This window comes from Phoca vitulina, unplaced genomic scaffold (assembly GCF_004348235.1).
Source record: "Phoca vitulina isolate PV1807 unplaced genomic scaffold, GSC_HSeal_1.0 scaffold10, whole genome shotgun sequence".
Taxonomy (NCBI): domain Eukaryota; kingdom Metazoa; phylum Chordata; class Mammalia; order Carnivora; family Phocidae; genus Phoca; species Phoca vitulina.
In genome coordinates, this window is record NW_022589713.1 from 27128899 (window position 1) to 27148501 (window position 19603).

A 19603-nucleotide genomic window follows, 5' to 3' on the forward strand; every position below is an offset into this window, starting at 1 on the left:
CTGCAGATAATCTGAGAAACACTGAACTAGCTCTTACAGTTTTAAACTGATGGGTTAACTTACAGTGAAAAACCAAGAGACTTCACAATAAGAAAATAAAAACATTATCAACTTCTCTGAAGTTGCTTTAGAGCAAGTTTACCCTACCAAAATACAACTGGGTTGGTATTTCTACTAGGCAACAATGAGTTGATGCTGAGTGGTGGCTGCCCCTCTGAGATGGGTATGCACCACCCAGATGACACCTGAACCTCCTTCTCTCTGTCATTACCTGCCACCACCTACCTACCCTGTGGGCCTCTGTGTCTGCACCTCAGACAACTCCAGCTCCATTCCTAGCCTCCTCCTGAATTCCAGCCCAACAACCACAACTGTCTTCTGGAATGTTCCCTTGGGTGTCCCACCAGTCCCTCAGTCCTAACATGTCCATCACCAATCTCATTGCCTCTCTGGCCCTGAATAGCTCCTCATGCCATGTGTTCCCTGTCCTCACAAGTGACCCTACCTCACACTTCAGTCACCTGGGTGTCATTTCAGGCTCCTCCCTCCCCTTCTATGATACAATCTTAATGATTCTTCCTCTGCATTTCTCTTTTATTTTGTTCATTCCCTTGACAAATAAGTTCTGGAGACAACAGCAAATAGGATAGCTGTCTCCTCCAGCAATGCCTCACTTGTCACCCCAGGGTCTTCCCCGCTCACCCCCCAGTTCTCTGTCTTCCACTCTGACGACATGCTCATTCACACACCATTTTGCCTTCACTCCTCCCCTACTCCTGCCAGATTCACCTTTTTAAAATGGCACAATTTGCTTGGCTTGGGGATAGGTGGGGGTGTAGGGAGGTAAGGGAAGCCTTTTTCATATATTTCTCCTTTCATTCTGAATTGGTATCTTGCACTAATTAAAATTAAACTCTCCGCACCGCACTTGTAGAAATGAGGCCCTAATGCTCAGCAATCAGACAGAAAGCAAATGATGAGTCATTTATATACTACAGGCAAAGTTTCATAACCCTGGGGATTTAGGATATTACATTTCATTAAAAGAAGCCACTTAGGTTTTAAAGATCTGTTGGGGTCTTTTCTTAAGGTCAAGACCTTAAGCAGCACCATTTGGTTTTTGAAAGGGCAACGCATCTAGTTCAATCCAAGCCACTGGGTTTCTGACCGTGAGTTGGCCCCCACAGGACAAGGCAGGGGTCTGCCTCGTCTCCCTTCAACTGCCTACATTCCAAAGTCTCTGGTCCAACGGAAGACCAACCTAGTTCTAAGTAGATTGTGTGGGTCAGTGCTCACCCCTCCATCATAAAGGGGAGGGCGCCTGGGTGGCTCAGTTGGTTAAGCGACTGCCTTCGGCTCAGGTCATGATCCTGGAGTCCCGGGATCGAGTCCCGCATCGGGCTACCTGCTCAGCGGGGAGTCTGCTTCTCCCTCTCCCGCTCCCCCCCTCTTGTGCTCTCTCTCTCTCTCTCAAATAAAATAAAAATAAAAATAAAAAAAATAAAAATAAAGGGGAGTGAATCTAAGGGGCAGAGCCCAGAGCTGAGGGCCTGAGGGCAAAGACCCTGAAGTCTCACCTGGACAATGGCTGGGAGTGTGGCTTTCTCTGATGGGCAGCAAGGCCTAGAGACCCAGCCTCCACTGAGGGGAGGCCTTCTATGGGCTCTAAAATCTGTCTCCATGTACCAGACCCAGTTACACCTGTCTGCCTCCCACGCGGCCTCTCCTCCGCCTGGGACAGCCCCCTCTCAGTCCCTGAGCACCACATAGAAGAGGCAGCATGACCCAATGGTCAGGAACGTGACCTCTGGCTGGCTTCAAACCTTAGTTCTGCCTTTCACAGTTGTAACTGGGCAAACTGCATAGCTGTCTGTGCCTATAAAATGGGTCTAAGCCTTCAGAGAGGGTGAGGTGAGGATTAAGAATATAGTGTGTGTGAAGCCTGTTAGCAAAGGGTCTACCTGACACACAGAGGGATTCCCTCTGTGCAGTGAAATCCCATTTAAAATTCAAATAAACCTATATATACATAAATATGGGCCAGCAGCGTATAATACAGCCAGAGAGCCCAATCTTTTCCTTTTCCTCTCTTCTTCTTCTTCTTCTCCTTCTCCTTCTTTTTCTTCTTCTTCTCTTCTGGGGGCGGTGGGGGTGGGGGGGGTTCTGTAACCTGCTGCAGTGGCTCCAGCCAGGTAGTAAACCCTGCCTGCTGTACCCCACCTGAGCTGGCTTGAGTAGGGCTCTGTTTCATGTCATCAAAAGAATCCTGCCCAGAATAGTCTTCCTCTTCCCTTTGTTCATCCCAAACTGTAGCCAAACAGAACTTGACTCTCAGCCTTGAGCTTTCATTCCATGCTCCTATCCTTACCAAGAACAGTACTGTCTGCCTCACCCCTCCATCCATCCCTCAGTTTTCAGGGCCCCCACTCTATACCACACCTCTCCAAAACCTTCCCCACTTGGCCACAGAACCTTCCTGCTCCACCCGAGGCCCACTGCTGCCCGCTGGTGTCTCTCCTGTAGAAACACCTGCCCGGGCTGCATCCTTGAACAGTCCCTGGCCCTGGGCAAAGCCCTCATCCTCTCGGAGCTCTTTCCTCCTGTCTAGAAGGGAGACCCCGCTGCCAGTGGGGCCTCTTGACCAAAATTACTGTGAAGCGCAAACCAGAAAATGTGTGCAATGACTCTGCAATCTTCAAAGGGCTTTCCAAACATTCAAGCACTTTCCCAAGAAGCTCCAAAGAACGTAAAGGAATTTGAAGATGAACATGTAAGCCCTTTATGTGACATCATTCTGTCTCTTTACAATCCCCTGGGAACTCTGAAGAACAGGAAATTGCAAGGGGCCCCACAAATCCACCAGCCACACAAGACAAGCTCCGGAAGTACCTGGCGGTCAAACCTCTGCCTCACAGGGGCAAAGACAGCACCTCTGCTTTCCGACAGCCTTGAGACTCTGTGTCCCTGGAGCATTCGTTTCTAGGGCTTGGAACACACAGTCTCTCCGAGTCTGCCCATAAATCTGCCTTTTAAATGTTCTGTGGTCCATAATAAATAATTTACATAAAGGGCCGGTTAGATGGAGCACGGCAGGAAACAAGAGGGGGAAAAAACACAAAGCAGTAGCCCAGATTTAATTTGAGCAGCTAAAGTGCTCAGAGAAATCATCAGACCACACTGAAAGGAACAGAGTCATCTTTATATAATTCCCTTCGCCCTCTGCGGAAAATCATGATGGAGAGGGCCTGTAAATTACGGCACCTTCAGCTAATTTTACATGACACAGATACAGATGATTTTATTTTTCCTAATTGTGGAAAATAATGAAATCTCCTTTCCCTCCTGCCATCCACGTTCTCTATCCAAAAGTTCCGCTAATTTAAAACATTCGGTGGAAAAACAATACTGGGCCATTGTTCCTAAGCAAAAAAAATCTAATCACTTTGAATTTAATTCTAATATGCAGAGAATATGAGCCTATCCTGTGTGATGGTACAATGACAAAATGAGTTAATTACCATCGCATCGTAAGACGGATCTGCTTGTCATAGAAACGGGAGCCATTATTTCACACAAAATAATGACCCAGATGAAAAGGAATGACTGTAAGCTGTAGTGGCCAGTGGCACAGCTTCGTCTTGGCCTAAGTGAATGGCAATTAACAAGTGTCGCCACTCTCTCTATATACAAATAGACCAGGCTGTTCATTAAATATTTACTGAAAAGACACAAATGGTTTTTAGTATATTTCTTCCCAGGAAGCTCCCAGGATCTTCTACCTGTGTGATGACAGAAAAATTTACACATGTGTAAAATTCTGCCATCAGCTGGAATAGCTGTTGATCCTACAGAGGGGCATTCGGTTCCCCTCTGGTCTTTGCACACGGAAGTGGTGTCTTCTCCAGAAATCTTGTCTAACAACAGAAAAGAGGAGCAGAGGGAAGGAGGCCCAGACCCATCGTTTTGTCCCTCTTCTGGTTGTCACCGCCACTGGCTGAGAAACTAAAGCCACACCTTGCACCAATGACCGGAAATGCTGGATCTTTCCAGGTCCCGGCCCTCGGCCACACTGGACAGTGAGGGACAAATGGCGGGACAATCTCAACACCCCTGAGTCGCTGGCAGGAAACTTTACCTGCACCTGCTGGCCGTGATCATGAACCATCTCTCTATTGAGAGGAACGGAGGCGAGAGGTTCTGGGATACACATAAGGAGACAAACTCCAGGTTAGAAATCTCTTGTTGTGCAAGTTGTCTAGTCTGTCTGGACCCAATGCTTGTTGTTTGAAAACCAGGGTTATTGCAGGAGCAGGATGGCACTGTGGGCTTTTTAAGGTATATAATTTTCAAAGTGCTAAAAACATAATCCTTATACAAACAGAATGAACAGGTGTCAATGCTTTAATTAATTATGAAACGAACTATCAGATACTGATGTGACACATGCGTGTACACACACACACACACACACACAGATGTCTACCTGCATTACACACGCTACACACATCAATATCCGAGTGCCCACTAATCAGGCTGCTTTCTCCTTAAGACCTGACATGTTCACAGTGTAATGGGCCAGTCATGCAATGATCTGGTTTGTTAAGACAAAGCTACCAAATCATATGGGTTTTTGTTTGTTTTTTAAAGATTTATTTATTTTTTTAAGGGAGGGGGAGAATGAACATGTGGGGGTGGGGCAGAGGGAGAGAATCCCAAGCAGGCTGTCCGCTGAGCAGGGAGCCTGACATAAGGCTCGATCTCACAACCCATGAGATCATGACCTGAGCCGAAATCAAGAGTCGGCTGCTCAACCAACTGAGCCATCCAGGTGCCCCTCAAATCACGTGTTTTTAAAAAAGCATACTTGATAATATGGACAGAGCCTCATGCGCTCATCTGACCCACTTACCCCTCAAATATTCCAAGCAACCCAGTCTTGATTACAAGCCTATTTCTAAAACGATTTTTCCCCAGTACTCAGATCATGGGGTAAGTTTATTAGATCCAGTTTATTAAGTTAATAAACCCAAGTTTATTAGAACATTTTATCTGCATCAATCCAGAAAAGAGGGCCCTATTTATATAGACATCTACATGACTTACACAAAAACTTGTGTTGTCAGGCTTATGCATGTGTGAACAAAAAATGCCCTTCTCCCCCCATTCCTTAAGTAATGATATGAATTCCACCAGAGTAGAGTCTCCATTGTCCTAGTAAAGTGATCAGAAATGTTGACCTATGAGGTCATCTGACTCCCAGTCTCCAGGTCTTAGCACCCCCCCATTCATGAGGGGTTATTCCTAGGGCCTTGTTGAGCCTGAACATTCAATCAACGTCAAAGGGAAAGAGACAGGAAGGGAACAACAACAAAAGAGTCACTGGGTGTTTAAAGAGACAATCTCATTATTTCACTCTTCTGCAAAAATCCTCTGAACAGCCCCCCGCTGCATTTATAGCACAGTCCTGGCCCCTCCTCCCATCCCTTGCACTCCCTTTCTCTCCCAAAGCTTCTCTGATCTTCTGACTCCCCTCTCTTGCTCCTGCACCAGGCCCTCACACATGCTGCTCCCTTTGCTTGGAGGGCTCCCCAACCTTCCCTGTGCAGCCCCATCACCAGGTTACTCCTCCTCATTCTTTCTGTTTTGGCACGAGGGACCTCCCTGATAGCCAAACCACGTGGTGTCGGCTTGTTCCTCCGCCCAGCTGCCTCCCTGCTGGTAATGCTCATCCCACTCCTCCAGGGTCTGCCTTCCAGGTGTGAGGACATGAGGGCAACGGACCACAGCGCTTTGGTTCTCTGTGTCCAAGCGCCAAGCAGGCAAGGACTGTTTCTGGCCCAAAGTTGATGGCCAACACTATTTATTAACGAATTCACTAATGGACAGACTGGATCTCAAACAAAACATCATCACCTCTATAGGATAGGGAACTGACAATTACTGTGGAAGCCTGGGTGAGAGAGAACAAGGTAAACATTAAGGAATGAACTGAGCCCCACTTTGGGCAAGGACATTCCTTCTGCAGCACATGTCATATTGAAACTCAAGTGAACCTTGCAATGAGGCAGGAAACCTCATAGGGCACAAAGAGAAGTTCAAAACCAGATACATTTCCGGGTGGAGAATGATTCTCCTCTAACTAGGCAATTGTAGCTGGTATAACGGCATGCCAGGGGCCACAGGACAAGTGGAAGGTGGGACCTGGGCTGGGGGTGGGGGTCACACCATCTTGAAGGTTTGAGGGGAGTCCCAGCAGTGGGCCCACAGGCCTGTCAGCTATTAGTAACATTCCAGCCTTAAAAGACAAGGGCCAGGGTCCCGCCTGCCTGGAAAGGGGGGAAGCTACCTTGTTCCTGAGTCATCTTCAGCCTGAGCAATGTATGTATGTGGGGGGGGGGGGTTGTCCCCCTGTGGGGTTGCCCAAAGACCCAGGTCCAAGGAAGCACTGGCTCCTGTCCCAGGCCCTGGAGTGTGGCCAAACTGCCCTAAGCCAGCCTCCCCTAGTTCGCACTGCAAACCTGTCCAACTGTCTCCTCATTACAGCGCTCACCTTCTTAATGAACTCTGGGATGAGTTTTTGGCCTGTCAGGTGGTCTAAGGAGGAACAGCAATCTAATTCCAAGATGTAGCGTTCACTGTGAAGATCACTTTTCTGAGATCTGAAGAGAGGAAAAAAACACACAAAGATTACGATTTTGCACTATATATATATATATATATATATATATATATATACACACACATATATATATATATGTATATATATATAGTGTGGGTGTGTGAATATATATATGTGAATTATTGGGTATTTAATGAAACCCCAAATTCTTTCCTGAAAGTAAATGTCAAAAAGGCACTGCTGAAAAATAGTTCATAGTAAAACTCAAATTTTTATATATGTATATATATAAAATTATACACATCATGGAAAGACCACCAAGACATAGTATCAAGGAAAACACACCATTATAGAAATTTAGGACAATATAGCTTATGCATTAAACAACACACACACTTCCATAATGTTTATTTCCCATGGGTTTGTCTCTGCCAAGGCACAAAGAGGCACACCAGCCCACTAACAGCATTTACCTCTGGGGGATGCAGAGGGTCTGCATGGGAACAGGATCTAGGGCTGGTAGCGGTAACTGAAAGTGACTTCAGCTATATCCCTAAATTTTTTTCACTTTTTCTGAAAAGAATATATTCTAATAGCATTTAGAAAATTAAAATGAATTTTAAAAGACTTTTAAAAGGTTCAACCCTTACAGAAGGCAATCCGGCAAAATCTATCAAATTAAAGATGCATTAAGAAAAGACTATAAGGCAGCTAAAGTTCTGGGGAAAGAGTGGGTATAAAGGCTGTTTGTGGCAAACAACTGCAGGGTTGTTTGCCCGGCCATCTCCCCACACAGGTGGCGCAGCCGCTTCCCTCTCTCCCACCAGGTAGATGTGCATATGATGTGACACTATGCACATCCAGGACAGCCAGCAACAAGTGATCACCAGAAGGAACTCCCACCACTTGATGCCATTCCTTTGAGGGGCTCCCATATGACACTTAATGTGGGCCTGAGGAACTCCTGAAAGCCACATGATTCTCAGAAATGGAAGGTGATTCCTCGGCCCACCCGGCCAGGCATAAGGCAAGAGGAAATGGACTGCCGCTAAGTGTCAGCAGAACGTGTACGCTCTCTCTCTGGGTAGCCAGCCAGTCATGGGGATCAGGACTTAGGAACCAGGGTCCTGAGCTCTGTCCAGGGTTTCCAGCACAAGCACAGCCACTCCCCACCGGCCAAGGGGCGAGCAGGGCTTTCTCGGCCCACTTATGAGGAGCTCTACCAAAGAGGGGCCCATGCCAGCCCCTCTAAGAGCAAGTGTGGCCAGAAAATTCTTAAAGTGGGCACTTTCACACCAAACTCCTAACACACATATATCCTCCCAAATAAGTGGTTTCTGAATGTATATTTGCTATATTTTAAAAATGAATTTCTAAGATTCTTATATATCATTAAAAGCAATTTACACTACCATTAACCATCTGGGTATGATTTACGTGAAATTCAAAAGTGAAAACATTTTAAAGGGGTATTTGGTTTTTCCCAGGTGTGCAATTGTGATTGGGTAAGCAAACATCAATAACATATCTTGGTTTTATTTTTCCTTTTAACACATCCTTTCAGGAGTAGGGACTGAGGCACATACTTTTAAAATGTAAAGGAATAAACGGATTCCAAACTGATCAAACTGGAATAAACTAACTCTAAAAGAAGAAACCAGTTCTCTGCCTCAGCCTTCTTGCATTAAAATTTCGTCAGACTAGACGTGTGTTCTCATTTTTTCCCCACATTCTCATCCTCTACCACCCCCAAACAAAAGACATATTAAGAGGAACTAAAGCAGAAGATTTCAGACTTTTCAAAGAGAAGACGTGGTCATGACATACTGTCATGGGTATTTGTGAGGTCTCAAACAACGAAGACAGGTGTGGGAGGAGAGTGTTCTAAGATGTGAAATCCCAGCTGCTCTGTCACATGAAGACAAATGTCAGACCGTGTGAGGTTATTTATAAACACCCACTGAGATTTTAAATGAGTAGGTTGAAAAACAGTAATTTTAAATAAGTCGACACTGTATCTACTCAGTAAAACACTCATAAAATGAATGGAGTCTGTCTTTAAGCAACTTACACCCCAGATTCATAAGGAATAATCCTTAATACAGGATCTAGTAACTACCATCTTTGGTTCTAGAACAAGAAATACTATAGGAAGGAAGGCAGCTCTGATTCATTTCATCAGATTATTTACGCAGTTATATCTGAACTGAAAGGAACATAAAATACCTACAAAAATGGGCATTATTACAAATTTTCTAGATGAAACATGAAAAATCATATCTTGACTTATAGTCTTGGCAAAGCAAATCCAATGGCTACTGAGGGAATAGATGAGTAACTAATAGGTCTTCCCCTGCCTTTAGGAATTAGCTCCACAATTTAACCACAGTAAATATGGCTGCTATGGTGAACACACCTTAAGATGACCCCTTCCTCCCAATATTCCCCACCTGCTGGTGTTCATGACTTTGTAAAACCCTCCCCTTGAGTGAGAGTAGGACCTGCACTTTGCTTCTAACCCATCAGAATATGGCAAAAAGGATGGGGTGTCACCCCTGTGATTATGCTGTGCTGTAAAGCTCCATTTTAGCAGACTGGAGTTTCATACTCCTCTTGCTGGCTATGAAGAAGTAAACTGCCATGTTATGAAAGGGCCACGTGGCAAGGAACTGTGGGCAGCCCCTGGCCAACAGCTGGCAAGAAACAGGGATTTCAATTCTATGACTGCAAAGAGATGAATTCTGCGAAGAACCTAAGGGAGCAGTGGAAACAGATCTTTCCCCAGTTGAGCCTCTGTTGAGACCACAGCCCCAGCCAACACCTATACTGCAGCCTGATGAGACCTGATGAAAAGAACCCAGATAAGCTACAGAAACTGTGGTATGATAAATACATGTTGTTTTGAGCCACTAAATTTGCAGCAATTTATTACAGAACATAGAAAAATAATACAGTTGTTGAGTAGGAAGACATGGCAGCCTCATGTTCAAAATAAGCTTCCCACTGGTGACCAAGTGTAGGCCCAGGCCCACAAGATCCATTCAGAACACCTGAGACCACCCTGAGAGCAGTCACTGACGGGTGATGAGTGTTCAATGACTCTGAGGGCAAGGACCACCCTGGGAGAGAGAAGCAGACACCCAACAGAAGTGGCTCCAGGGGCCAGGCTGTGGCCCTCCAAGGGATCACATCAGGAGGGAATAGATACTCTGTAGTCAATCAAGTTCCTAAGGAAGAAGCATTAACATGAAATCTCAGCTGAGAAGGCACTTGCCACCCTCCTATGAGGGAGGGGAAACACCGCTTATGTTTCCCCAAAGGCCATGTCCTTGTGTTATTCTGGAAAAGGAAATGAGAAACCACCAAACTTCCCCTGGACTGAAGCTGTGATGGTTTCCACTTCTGGAAAGAACAGAGATATTTGGGTTTGAACAATAAAAAAAAATGCACAGAATGCATTTCTGGAGATGTAGGATTAACTACCTAAAGCCTCCATCATCTAGAAGTTAACACCAAATACTCTGAAATTAAATGTGAGCACTCTAAGAAAAGCACTGCTAACAATGAAATATACTTCACCACCTCCCTCTATGGTCTATTCCATAATTTTCTCCAGATTTGTCAATTACAGGCTACAGGTGCTAAATCGAACTAGAGGTGAATCAGTGAGAACTAGAGGTCAATGACACACCTCTAGTTCACTTTGGACAATTTAAACCATCTCTAGGTGACTCTGGACAATTTATTTAAACTTTCTGTGTCTCAGTTTCTTTCACTGCTAAATGGGAATATTATGAATAGCTGTCTCTTAGCATCATTGTAAGGACTAAATAAGACAAAAGCACAGGGTATGGCAGGAGGTCTGGGCTCAGCAAACATTAGCCACTGCTGATCTAGTGACTACCATCTATAATTGCATTTTTTATTTTCCAAACACTCTTCACAGTTCATAATTATTCGTTCGATAAATACTGACCACAACTACTACTGTGTGCCAGGCACTATTCTTTAGCATATATCAATAGACAGAGAGACAAAGATCTCTGCCCTCATGGAGCTTACAGTCTAGTGGAGGGGGATAGGCAAAAAACAAAAAACATACATGAGCATCTAATAATATGTTCAGCGGGATAAGTATAGAAGAAAAAAGAAACAGCAAGGTGAAGAGAATCAGGAGTGTGTGAGGGGAAGCTGCTGCAGTTTTTTTGTTGTTGTTTTAAAGACTTATTTTATTTATTTATTTATTTATTTATTTATTTTTTAAAGATTTTATTTATTTGACAGAGAGAGACATAGCAAGAGAAGGAACACAAGCAGGGGGACTGGTAGAGGGAGAAGCAGGCTTCCTGTGCAGCAGGGAGCCCGATGTGGGGTTCGATCCCAAGATCCTAGGATCATGACCCGAGCTGAAGGCAGATGCTTAACGACTGAGCCACCCAGGTGCCCCAAGACTTATTTATTTTAGAGAGAGAGAGAGCATGAGCAGGGGGAGAGGCAGAGGGAGAGGGAGAGAGAATCCTCAAACAGACTCCCACTGAGCGTGGAGTCCAATGCAGGGCTTGATGCAGGGCTCCATCCCAGGACCCTGAGATCATGCCCTGAGCCGAAATCAAGAGTCAGCTGCCCAACCAACTGAGCCACCCAGGTGCCCCTAGAAGCTGCAGTTTTAATGAGGATGGTCTGGGTGGCCTCACTGAGAAGGTGACATTTAGAATAAAGACCTACGGGAAGTGAGGGAGTTGGCCATGCTGATATCCAGGATGAGAGCTTCCAGGCAGAGGGAACAGCCAGTGCAAAGGCCCTGAGGTGAGATAATACAAAGAGGCCCTGTGGCTGGAGCTCAGTGAATAAAGGGCAGAGGAGGAAGAGAAGACAAGGCCAGAAAGTCAATGGGGAACAAGGTAATGTAGACCTTACAGGCCATACCGAAGATGGTAGTTTTTACACAGAAAGACAGGGGAAGCACTTGGAGAGTGATGAACAGAGAAGTAACATGATCTGGTTTATTTTACAAGGCTCCCTCTGGCTATAGGAGGCAGCTAAAAGACTAACTCAGTGGTCCAGCAGGGAGATGATGGTGGCTCAAAGTGGATTTTTAGCAGTGTATCAGCAGACACAAAGGCTGGATTCTGGATATATTTTCAAGGTGGAACCTTCAAGACTTCCTCGTGGGGTTTAGAAGGAAGAAAGCAGATGAGGATGACTGAGAATTTCTGTCCCAGCAACTGGGAGACTGGATGAAGTTGCCACAGCTAAGATGGGGAAGGTTATGGGTGGCACAGTTTTGGGGGAAAATGAATAATTCAGTTTCAGATGTGCTGAATTTGACTTACACAGCAGACATCTAAGTAGAGATGTCTGGTAGACAGTTTAATACATATTCCCATCTGGATTTCAGGAGAGGGGCTGTACAAATTTGAGAGTCATCAGCTTTCAGATGGTATTTAAAGCCCAAGGCTGGATGAGATTTCAATTAATGTAGACAGAGAATAGTCAAGGACTGACCTTGGGACCCTCCACCATGAAGACACTGGGAGAAAAGAGAAGAAAGCCCAAAGGAGAAAAAGGAGAAACCAGAGAGGAAGGAAAAAAACCAAGAGAATATGCTGTCTGTCCTGAAAGTAAAACGCAGGAAGCATGTCAAGGGGCAAGGAATGGGCCACCCTGTCAACTTCTTCAATTAACAGACTTATAATCTTCTCTTCAATTTACCAATAGTCTTGAAATCCCAAAGGGAAAGTGGATTTACTCCATCTTATGGAAGCAAGTGTAAAGAAATCTGTTTATATTATTATTAAAATGGGTCGATTATCAAATTAATCCATTGATTTGGGTCCCGAACAGCTTGGTTCCTTGAAAAAAATAAAAACATCTTCATGCTGCTAGGTCAATTGTCAAAAACTGCCTGGGGGAAAATTAACTGAAAAGAGCTCTAACCCATCTCACATCTTAAGGCCCCCATTTGGTCGCAGCATTGGAGAGTTGAGGGGGGTTTATTTCCACTCCAAAGGGATTTTCTGAAAGGAAGAGGAATAAAAAGGATATTACTGAGCAGAGATGTGATGTGCTGAAAACCAAGAATACATAAGACAAAACAAATTCAAATTCTCAGCATAATGACATAGTGGTAAAAAGGCACATAAACATGGTGGTCCTGACTGCTTAGAACACTGGAGAGGCAGCTAAGACTTCACAGCCCAGTTAAGTTTTAAAAAGCCATCACAACGTGACAACTAAATGTAGTGTGGTACCCCAGACTGGGTCCCATAACTAAAAGAGGACATTAATAGAAAAAGTGGTGAAATCCAAATAAAATCCACAATTTAGTTAACAGTAATGTACCAGGGTCAATTTCTTAGTTTTGACAAATGTACCTGGTAACATAAGATAGTATTGCTTGGGGAAACTCGATGAAGGACATAAGGGAATTCTCTGTAATTTCTTTGTAACTTTTATGTTAAATCTAAATTATTCCAAAATAAAATTTATTTTTAAAAAAGAAAGAAAAGCATTCTATATTTTTGGGTATATGTACTTCCTGTTTTGACTCTGTAATATTTATTCTCTGAGTCAGTGTCTCTAGACTAAACTACCCCTACACCCCTGCCTGACTATACTTGTCCTACCAGAGATCCCTCAAATCACATCAGGGCAGTGTCTAAAATAACTGGGTCTGGAGGACAAAAGGAAAATGACCTTTGATGTGCCCCAACTTCAGGCACTGGAACAATCCAATGAGAAACCTTGGGCTCTGTGAATCAGATAGGGTTTCCCACAGGGCAGGCATCCTCAGCCCTGGCTGCATTTACCTTTGGAAGCACTTGGGGAGCTCTCATAAATTCTGATTGATTGGTTTTAGGTATGGCCTGGGCAAAGGAGATTTGGAAACTCCCAGGTGATTCTAATGTGCAGTCAGAGTGAAGAAACACTGCCCAGGCAGGGTATGTTGTATCTGCTACTGTCCTGGAGATTTTCCCTGGCCAAGAACTGAGTAAGTCCATGGAAAGAGAAAACACAGAAAGAATGACTTGTAGAGACCAATAATGTAGACTCTTCTACCCTCAGAAGAAAATAAACCTTCGAAAAGAAAAGACAAAGACCAGAGATCAAGGAAATATAAAAGAATGAGGACCTTTCTCTATGCCTCTTGTGGTCAGAAAAACTCAAAAGTATATCCAACTTCTTGCTCCCCTTACTTTTTTTTACTTTTTTATTGTGGTTAAAACATACATAAGAGAACATTTACCATTTTAACTATTTTTAAGTGTACATTCAATGTCATTAAGCACATTCACAAGGCCGGACAACCATCACCACTATCCATTTCCAGAACTTTCTCATCATCCCAAACAGCCCTCATTTTATCTGACCCCTTATAAATGGGATGCGGACCAAAACTGAATAGAAAATTTTAAATAAACCCTTGTAGGGGCGCCTGGGTGGCTCATCCTGTTGAACGTCCAACTCTTGATCTCAGCTCAGGTCTCGATCTCACTATTGTGAGTTCAAGACCTGCGTTGGGCTTGGAGTTGGGCATGGAGCCTACTAAAAAAAATGCTTGTACAACAAACACATAAAAGCAGATTTAGACACTGAGCATTTGTGCACAAACTCTTAATTGTAGGGCAGGAGAGCAAAGAGCCCCTAGGCTGAAGTATCTCAGATGTCAGCATAACTGGCCACAGATATCAGAGTTGTTTAAGACTGTAAGAAAAGACCACTTATTCTGTGTCATGTTGATCTCATTACTCACACACAAACATGAACTGTCATAAAGACGGTGGAAATAGGAACTGCGCTCATTACAACAATCATGTCTGCCAAGGGTTGTGCGGTCACTCCCCAGGCAGCCAGAGGGTCAGAAGGTCACACCAGGGATGCAAACTCCAAGGCCCACAGGCAATGAGTGGAAGAGGATATTTTTTGACCAAAATACATAATCTAGACACTTCGTTCTCATATAAGAGATACAGGAATGGTCTTCATGTCCGCAGAGAAAAAGGCTCTCTCTGCTTTCCGTTCGAACACAGAATCCTATCAGACGCCCTCTCACAATGTCATTTCTGAGAGCAATGCGGCTGGAGAAAATTTGTCTCCGTCATGAGAAAAGTCACAGCGCAGGAGTGACGTTAAATAGTAGGCGCCATGTCACTACGGTGTTGGGGAGACAGTGGAATAGAGGAAACCATGGTAACCTGGGCAGTTTACATCCCAGCCAACACTAGCGATTCCAGGCCAGGGTTGCCAAACTTCTAGTTTTTTAAAAGAATTCATTATATTGTGTTTTTATGTCAGCCATAACTGTCAAATTGTGGCTCCAGACAATGTTTTTTGCTACATTGGCCAATGTCTTGGGATTGAATTTGACCTCCTGGCCACCAATCTCTGGCCTCGGTTACATACACAAAGCTCCCATGTAAGTCACAGAAGGCTGGATGCCAGGGAAGAGATAGGAGTGAGCAGATTATCTAACTGAATTATAATCAGAATAACCAACCCATAAACCCAATCCAGACAGTTCGTTCCTTGTAATGACTCAGCAGATTATTCCCCTCCGTGCTCCCTGCTAACCCAGGATCATGGCCAGTGCATCTACACAGCCCTTGCCAGCTCCTCAGTGGCTGGGACATAACCCTTGGCTAAGCCATTGAAAGAACATGTTTGCAAGCAAAGACCGTACTGTGTACAAGTACTTAAAATATTCAAAATTAACATAGGCGAAAGGGTTAATCCTCAAATTATACTGACAAAATGCCAAGTAGGTAATTAAATACCCATTCGGTTTCATGAGTAGATCTGAAATCAGTCTACTAAAAAACAAATGCCTGTCGAAAAACTATTATAAACTATACTTTTAAAAAATAAACATGTGAATAAATACTACCATACACACTACTTTTAAATAATAAACATGTAACAGATCTCACTTCAACTCATAAACCCCTTAGATAACTTCAAAGACCATGAGTTTAAACAACATCTCCTCTTTCCCAGGACACCAGGCCCAGTTTGAACTTGAGTTGTAAAAAGAAAGGAGAGGATGTGCAGTTCATCAATAGAACTATTTTTGCTTCATTTAGGAATAATCAGAAAGAAATGGTGGTAAACTCCAACTTAGATCACTAGGCACTTCTCCAACCAGAAAAAAAAAATTACTGAATGTCAGCTGATAGAAACAAATTCTCTATGGGAAACAGGAAGGATTTTTAAGATATTTCCCCCAAGGCAATACCAAGTTCAAGTAGAATAATCAGAATGGCTTTTTTTTTTTTAAGTAGTAGTAGAGAGGGAAATGAACTACAGATCTTAAGATTTGTCAAGGAAAGAAAAAAAAGGCTTTTTCTAGTTTCATTAACTAATGTAAAACTAATGACAATAAAAAGATCTGTGTATTCATTCATCTGTTCATCACTTTCTTGACCACTGACCACATACATGTAAGGCACTGAGTTAGATCCTGCCATCAAGAAACTTACAGTCAATGGGCATCTAACTATCCAATACCACCACCTACTGTATGCAAACCATATAAAAACACAAGTGTTATGGGAGTTCGGTTACTTTCAGTGTCAGGGATCAGGAAATTTTTTAAAAGCAAGAAGTGTGTCAGCTGAGCCTAAAGCTGTATGGAAATTAGTCATGGGACAATGGATAAAAAGATATTCCAGGCACCAAGAACAGAAATTAATAAGGATATAGATGGAAAAAAGCATGAGTTACAGGATGGAAATAATAAATAGGTCAGTTTGGTAAAAGGAGAGGGCTGCCTATCAGAATCAGCGGGACCAGTAAACAGGAGCCCGGCGAACATCTGGATGAATCCACTGTTAGGATGGACCTGTGATGCGTCTGCAGTGGGCAGCAGAGAAGCGAGAACCGTGGTGGGCAAGAAAGGATGGGGTGTGTCCTTACAGGATGGGACTGGACTTCATTTTGAGGGAAAGGGGAGTCATGGAAGGTCTTAGATAAGAGAAGACACTAAAATATAGACTTTAGGAAGATGAAGCAAGCCGCATTGCGTATGACGGGAGAAGAGGCGAAGAATGTCTTAGGAGAGCAGTAATGAGCTCAGCTAAGATTTTGTAGAGGGAGTGGACGGATGGGAGAGAGAGTTTAGGTATTTCCCGTCTCTGCATTTGGTGACAGTTGGGGTGGAGTGGGGAGAAGAGTACATGCTGCTTCCCAAAGATGCTCTCAGAACAATGGGGGAAAGATTTCCGATCATTTTAGGACTCCTTCCCCTTGCAAAATAAATCAAATCTACACACACACACACACAAAAAGAAGAAGCTCTTGAAGTCAAAAACTTCCCCTAACAGTGAAGCTTAAGAAATGCTTGGGGGCAAAAAAAAAAAAAAAATCCAAGTAAACAAATCCTAGCAAATCATTAAATAAAGCCCCTAACTATACAGTCTCTATCAGGGGAGTTCTGAAGTAGGAAGTAGAAAGGAGAAGAATGAACTCATAGATGGGTCACTGCCTTTTCTTCTGATTTTTTCTTCCTCTTTCACCAACAGACATTCACCACTTCTGTCGATAAGGGTTTGGTATCACCAGGAACATTCCGGAGATGAAGGGGGGGGAGGGGCTGTGCAAATGATACCCTAACCACACACTCTTAGGGAGCTGCGCACTGCCGAGCATGTGCAAGTCACTGTGGGCATCTCACTATCCAGTACTGCTGCTTATTCTCAAGAAATCTTGCCACATCCTGTCACACTGTTTACAGTCAGAGCCAATTCTCTGGTAGATAAACCGTCAGTGACTGCGAAGCCCAAGGAGTTCACCATTAATCTTAAAAGCAACAGGAAAACAAACAGGCTTTACCCCTGTGGTCCCTGTATAATGCAGCCATGAAAGAATTTCAATCCCCACCAGGCTGGACTACAGAAAAGAGAAGAACCACAAGGAATGGGATCTGGGGCAGGGTCCTGCTTTCTCTGGGATCCTGTAAGGTTCCTCATTTACTCTGAAAGATGTAGAAAGGACTAATACTAGTATTAATGGACAAATAATATTTTATCACAAACGTAACACTGAATAAAAGCAGGTCTGCCTGATATTACTTCAGAAGAGTCACACTAACTGCAAACAAAACTAACAGGAATGGCACCCCACATGAGCGCTCTTCATGACTTGCTCATGGGCCCTGTCTAGTTGAGTGACAGGAAGTCTCTTCTCTGTTTACATTCAATGCACATGTTCCAAATTAAAGTCCATTTATCGTTTCCTTCTTTTCTAGATCTTCCCACCTACACCCTCTACCTGAATTAGACGATGGGAATGTTCTATATCTGCGCTGGCCAATACAGTAGCCACTAGCCACATGTTGCTACCAAGCACCTAAAATGTGGCTAGTGCCCCTGAGGAACTGAATTTTTTAAATTTTATTTAACTTAAATGAATTTACATTTACATCGCTACACGTGGCTAGTGGCTACCTAATTGGAAAGTACAGCTTAACGCTCTTCTCAAACTTCAATGTGTAAACAGATCGCCGGGGATCTGGTTAAAATGAAGATTCAGATTCAGCAGGCCTGGGAGGGGCCTGGGGATCTGCATTTCCAAGGAGCTCCCAGGTGATGCTGGTGCTGTTAGTGCAGACTACACTTGGAGTAGCAAAACCCTAACTGCTTCAGGAACCATCCGAGTGACCCTGAAGTTTCATGATCAGTGGTCACCAAATTTTTTGATCACATACTAGGTCAGTAAAAACTCCTGACTACTACCGTAGCAACATCTTACATGTGTTATATAAAATACATATAAAATAAGTTTTAAAAGACAAAAAGCAAATGAAATAAGCAATATTTTAAAATTATAATCACAATAAGTTCATATTATGAATACCTAATATTTCAAGACCTAATATACACTTGAAATGAGATTCATTGTTAACAATAGTGGAACTTAACCCACATTTCAAAATGTCTTCTTGATGAGTCCAAATATCTTTGGCCATCTTCTCACAGATCTGAATAGGTAGGCATTGGGTTTTTTGTTTTGTTTTGGTTTTTTTAATCTCACTAGGAAAACTCTTACAAACAGAGATGGGTCAGTATGGCCATTTTTCTGTGTGTGAGTCTAAGTGTGTGTGTGAGGAAGAGACAGACAGGGAAAGAGAGAGAGAGGGAAGAAAGAGACAAAGACAGAGAGAGAGAGAGAGAAGGATTTTATGTTCACATTACTGGTATTTTCCTCAATCTGCAACTATGTTACAGGAATTTTTTAAGCCATGTGTGTATTTCATGAGGGTTAAACTACAAAAAATAATCCACAAATCCACTTCACTGAGTTTTCAAATAAAAGTCTTCCTCTGAACCTAGTCTCTCAGGACCCCTCCTGCTTCATATAGACAGGTGACCCCTGACATCTGCACCCAGCAAGGGCACCACCTTCAACCTGAATGTTCAGTATCAGTAATGTATAATTTATATCTTAATTTTTCAACAAAAATAAATATACAAAGAAGCGTCAGTACTCTTTCAACATGGGTATGTACCTCACTTTGGTAATACTGGCTTAGATAAGTGCGTAGATGTTTCAGAATGATCACAAAGCTCTAAAATAAAAATTTACTTCCAACAGTAATAGTGAACTCTATGTTCTTAAAAACACATGGTGGAAACACTCTTCAAATTATTATGTAAATGTAATTATAATTTCAGCAGAATTTACTGGAAATCGGAGAAAATAACTTTCGACTCTATATGAAAAAATCAACGTGCAAAAATTGTTAAGATCCTGAAAAAGAAAAACAGTGCCTTAATAGATATTAATACACACTACAAACTTATTGTAATCAAAATAGCATGGTATAGCACAAAAATCAATAAAGCAATCACAGGAATAATAAAGAATTGGGAACAAACTCAGGTATATACAGAAATCCAAACTATGATACAGGTGCCATTTCATTCCATGGTAAAAATCAGGTAAATGCAATAAATGCTGTTGACAAAGGCAGCTATCTGGAAGAAAATA

The 19603-nt window shown here is 43.2% G+C and overlaps 1 protein-coding gene across 3 annotated transcripts in view; it reads right to left on the reverse strand.

Annotated features, from left to right (window-relative positions):
* Positions 1 to 19603, reverse strand: part of RFTN1 (raftlin, lipid raft linker 1) — a 192143-nt gene that overhangs the window by 82457 nt on the left and 90083 nt on the right. For all 3 annotated transcript variants that reach the window (XM_032408761.1, XM_032408760.1, XM_032408759.1), the window contains exon 4: positions 6551 to 6659. In XM_032408761.1, the coding sequence (XP_032264652.1) occupies positions 6551 to 6659 (109 nt within the window). The remainder of the gene's footprint in view (positions 1 to 6550; positions 6660 to 19603) is intronic.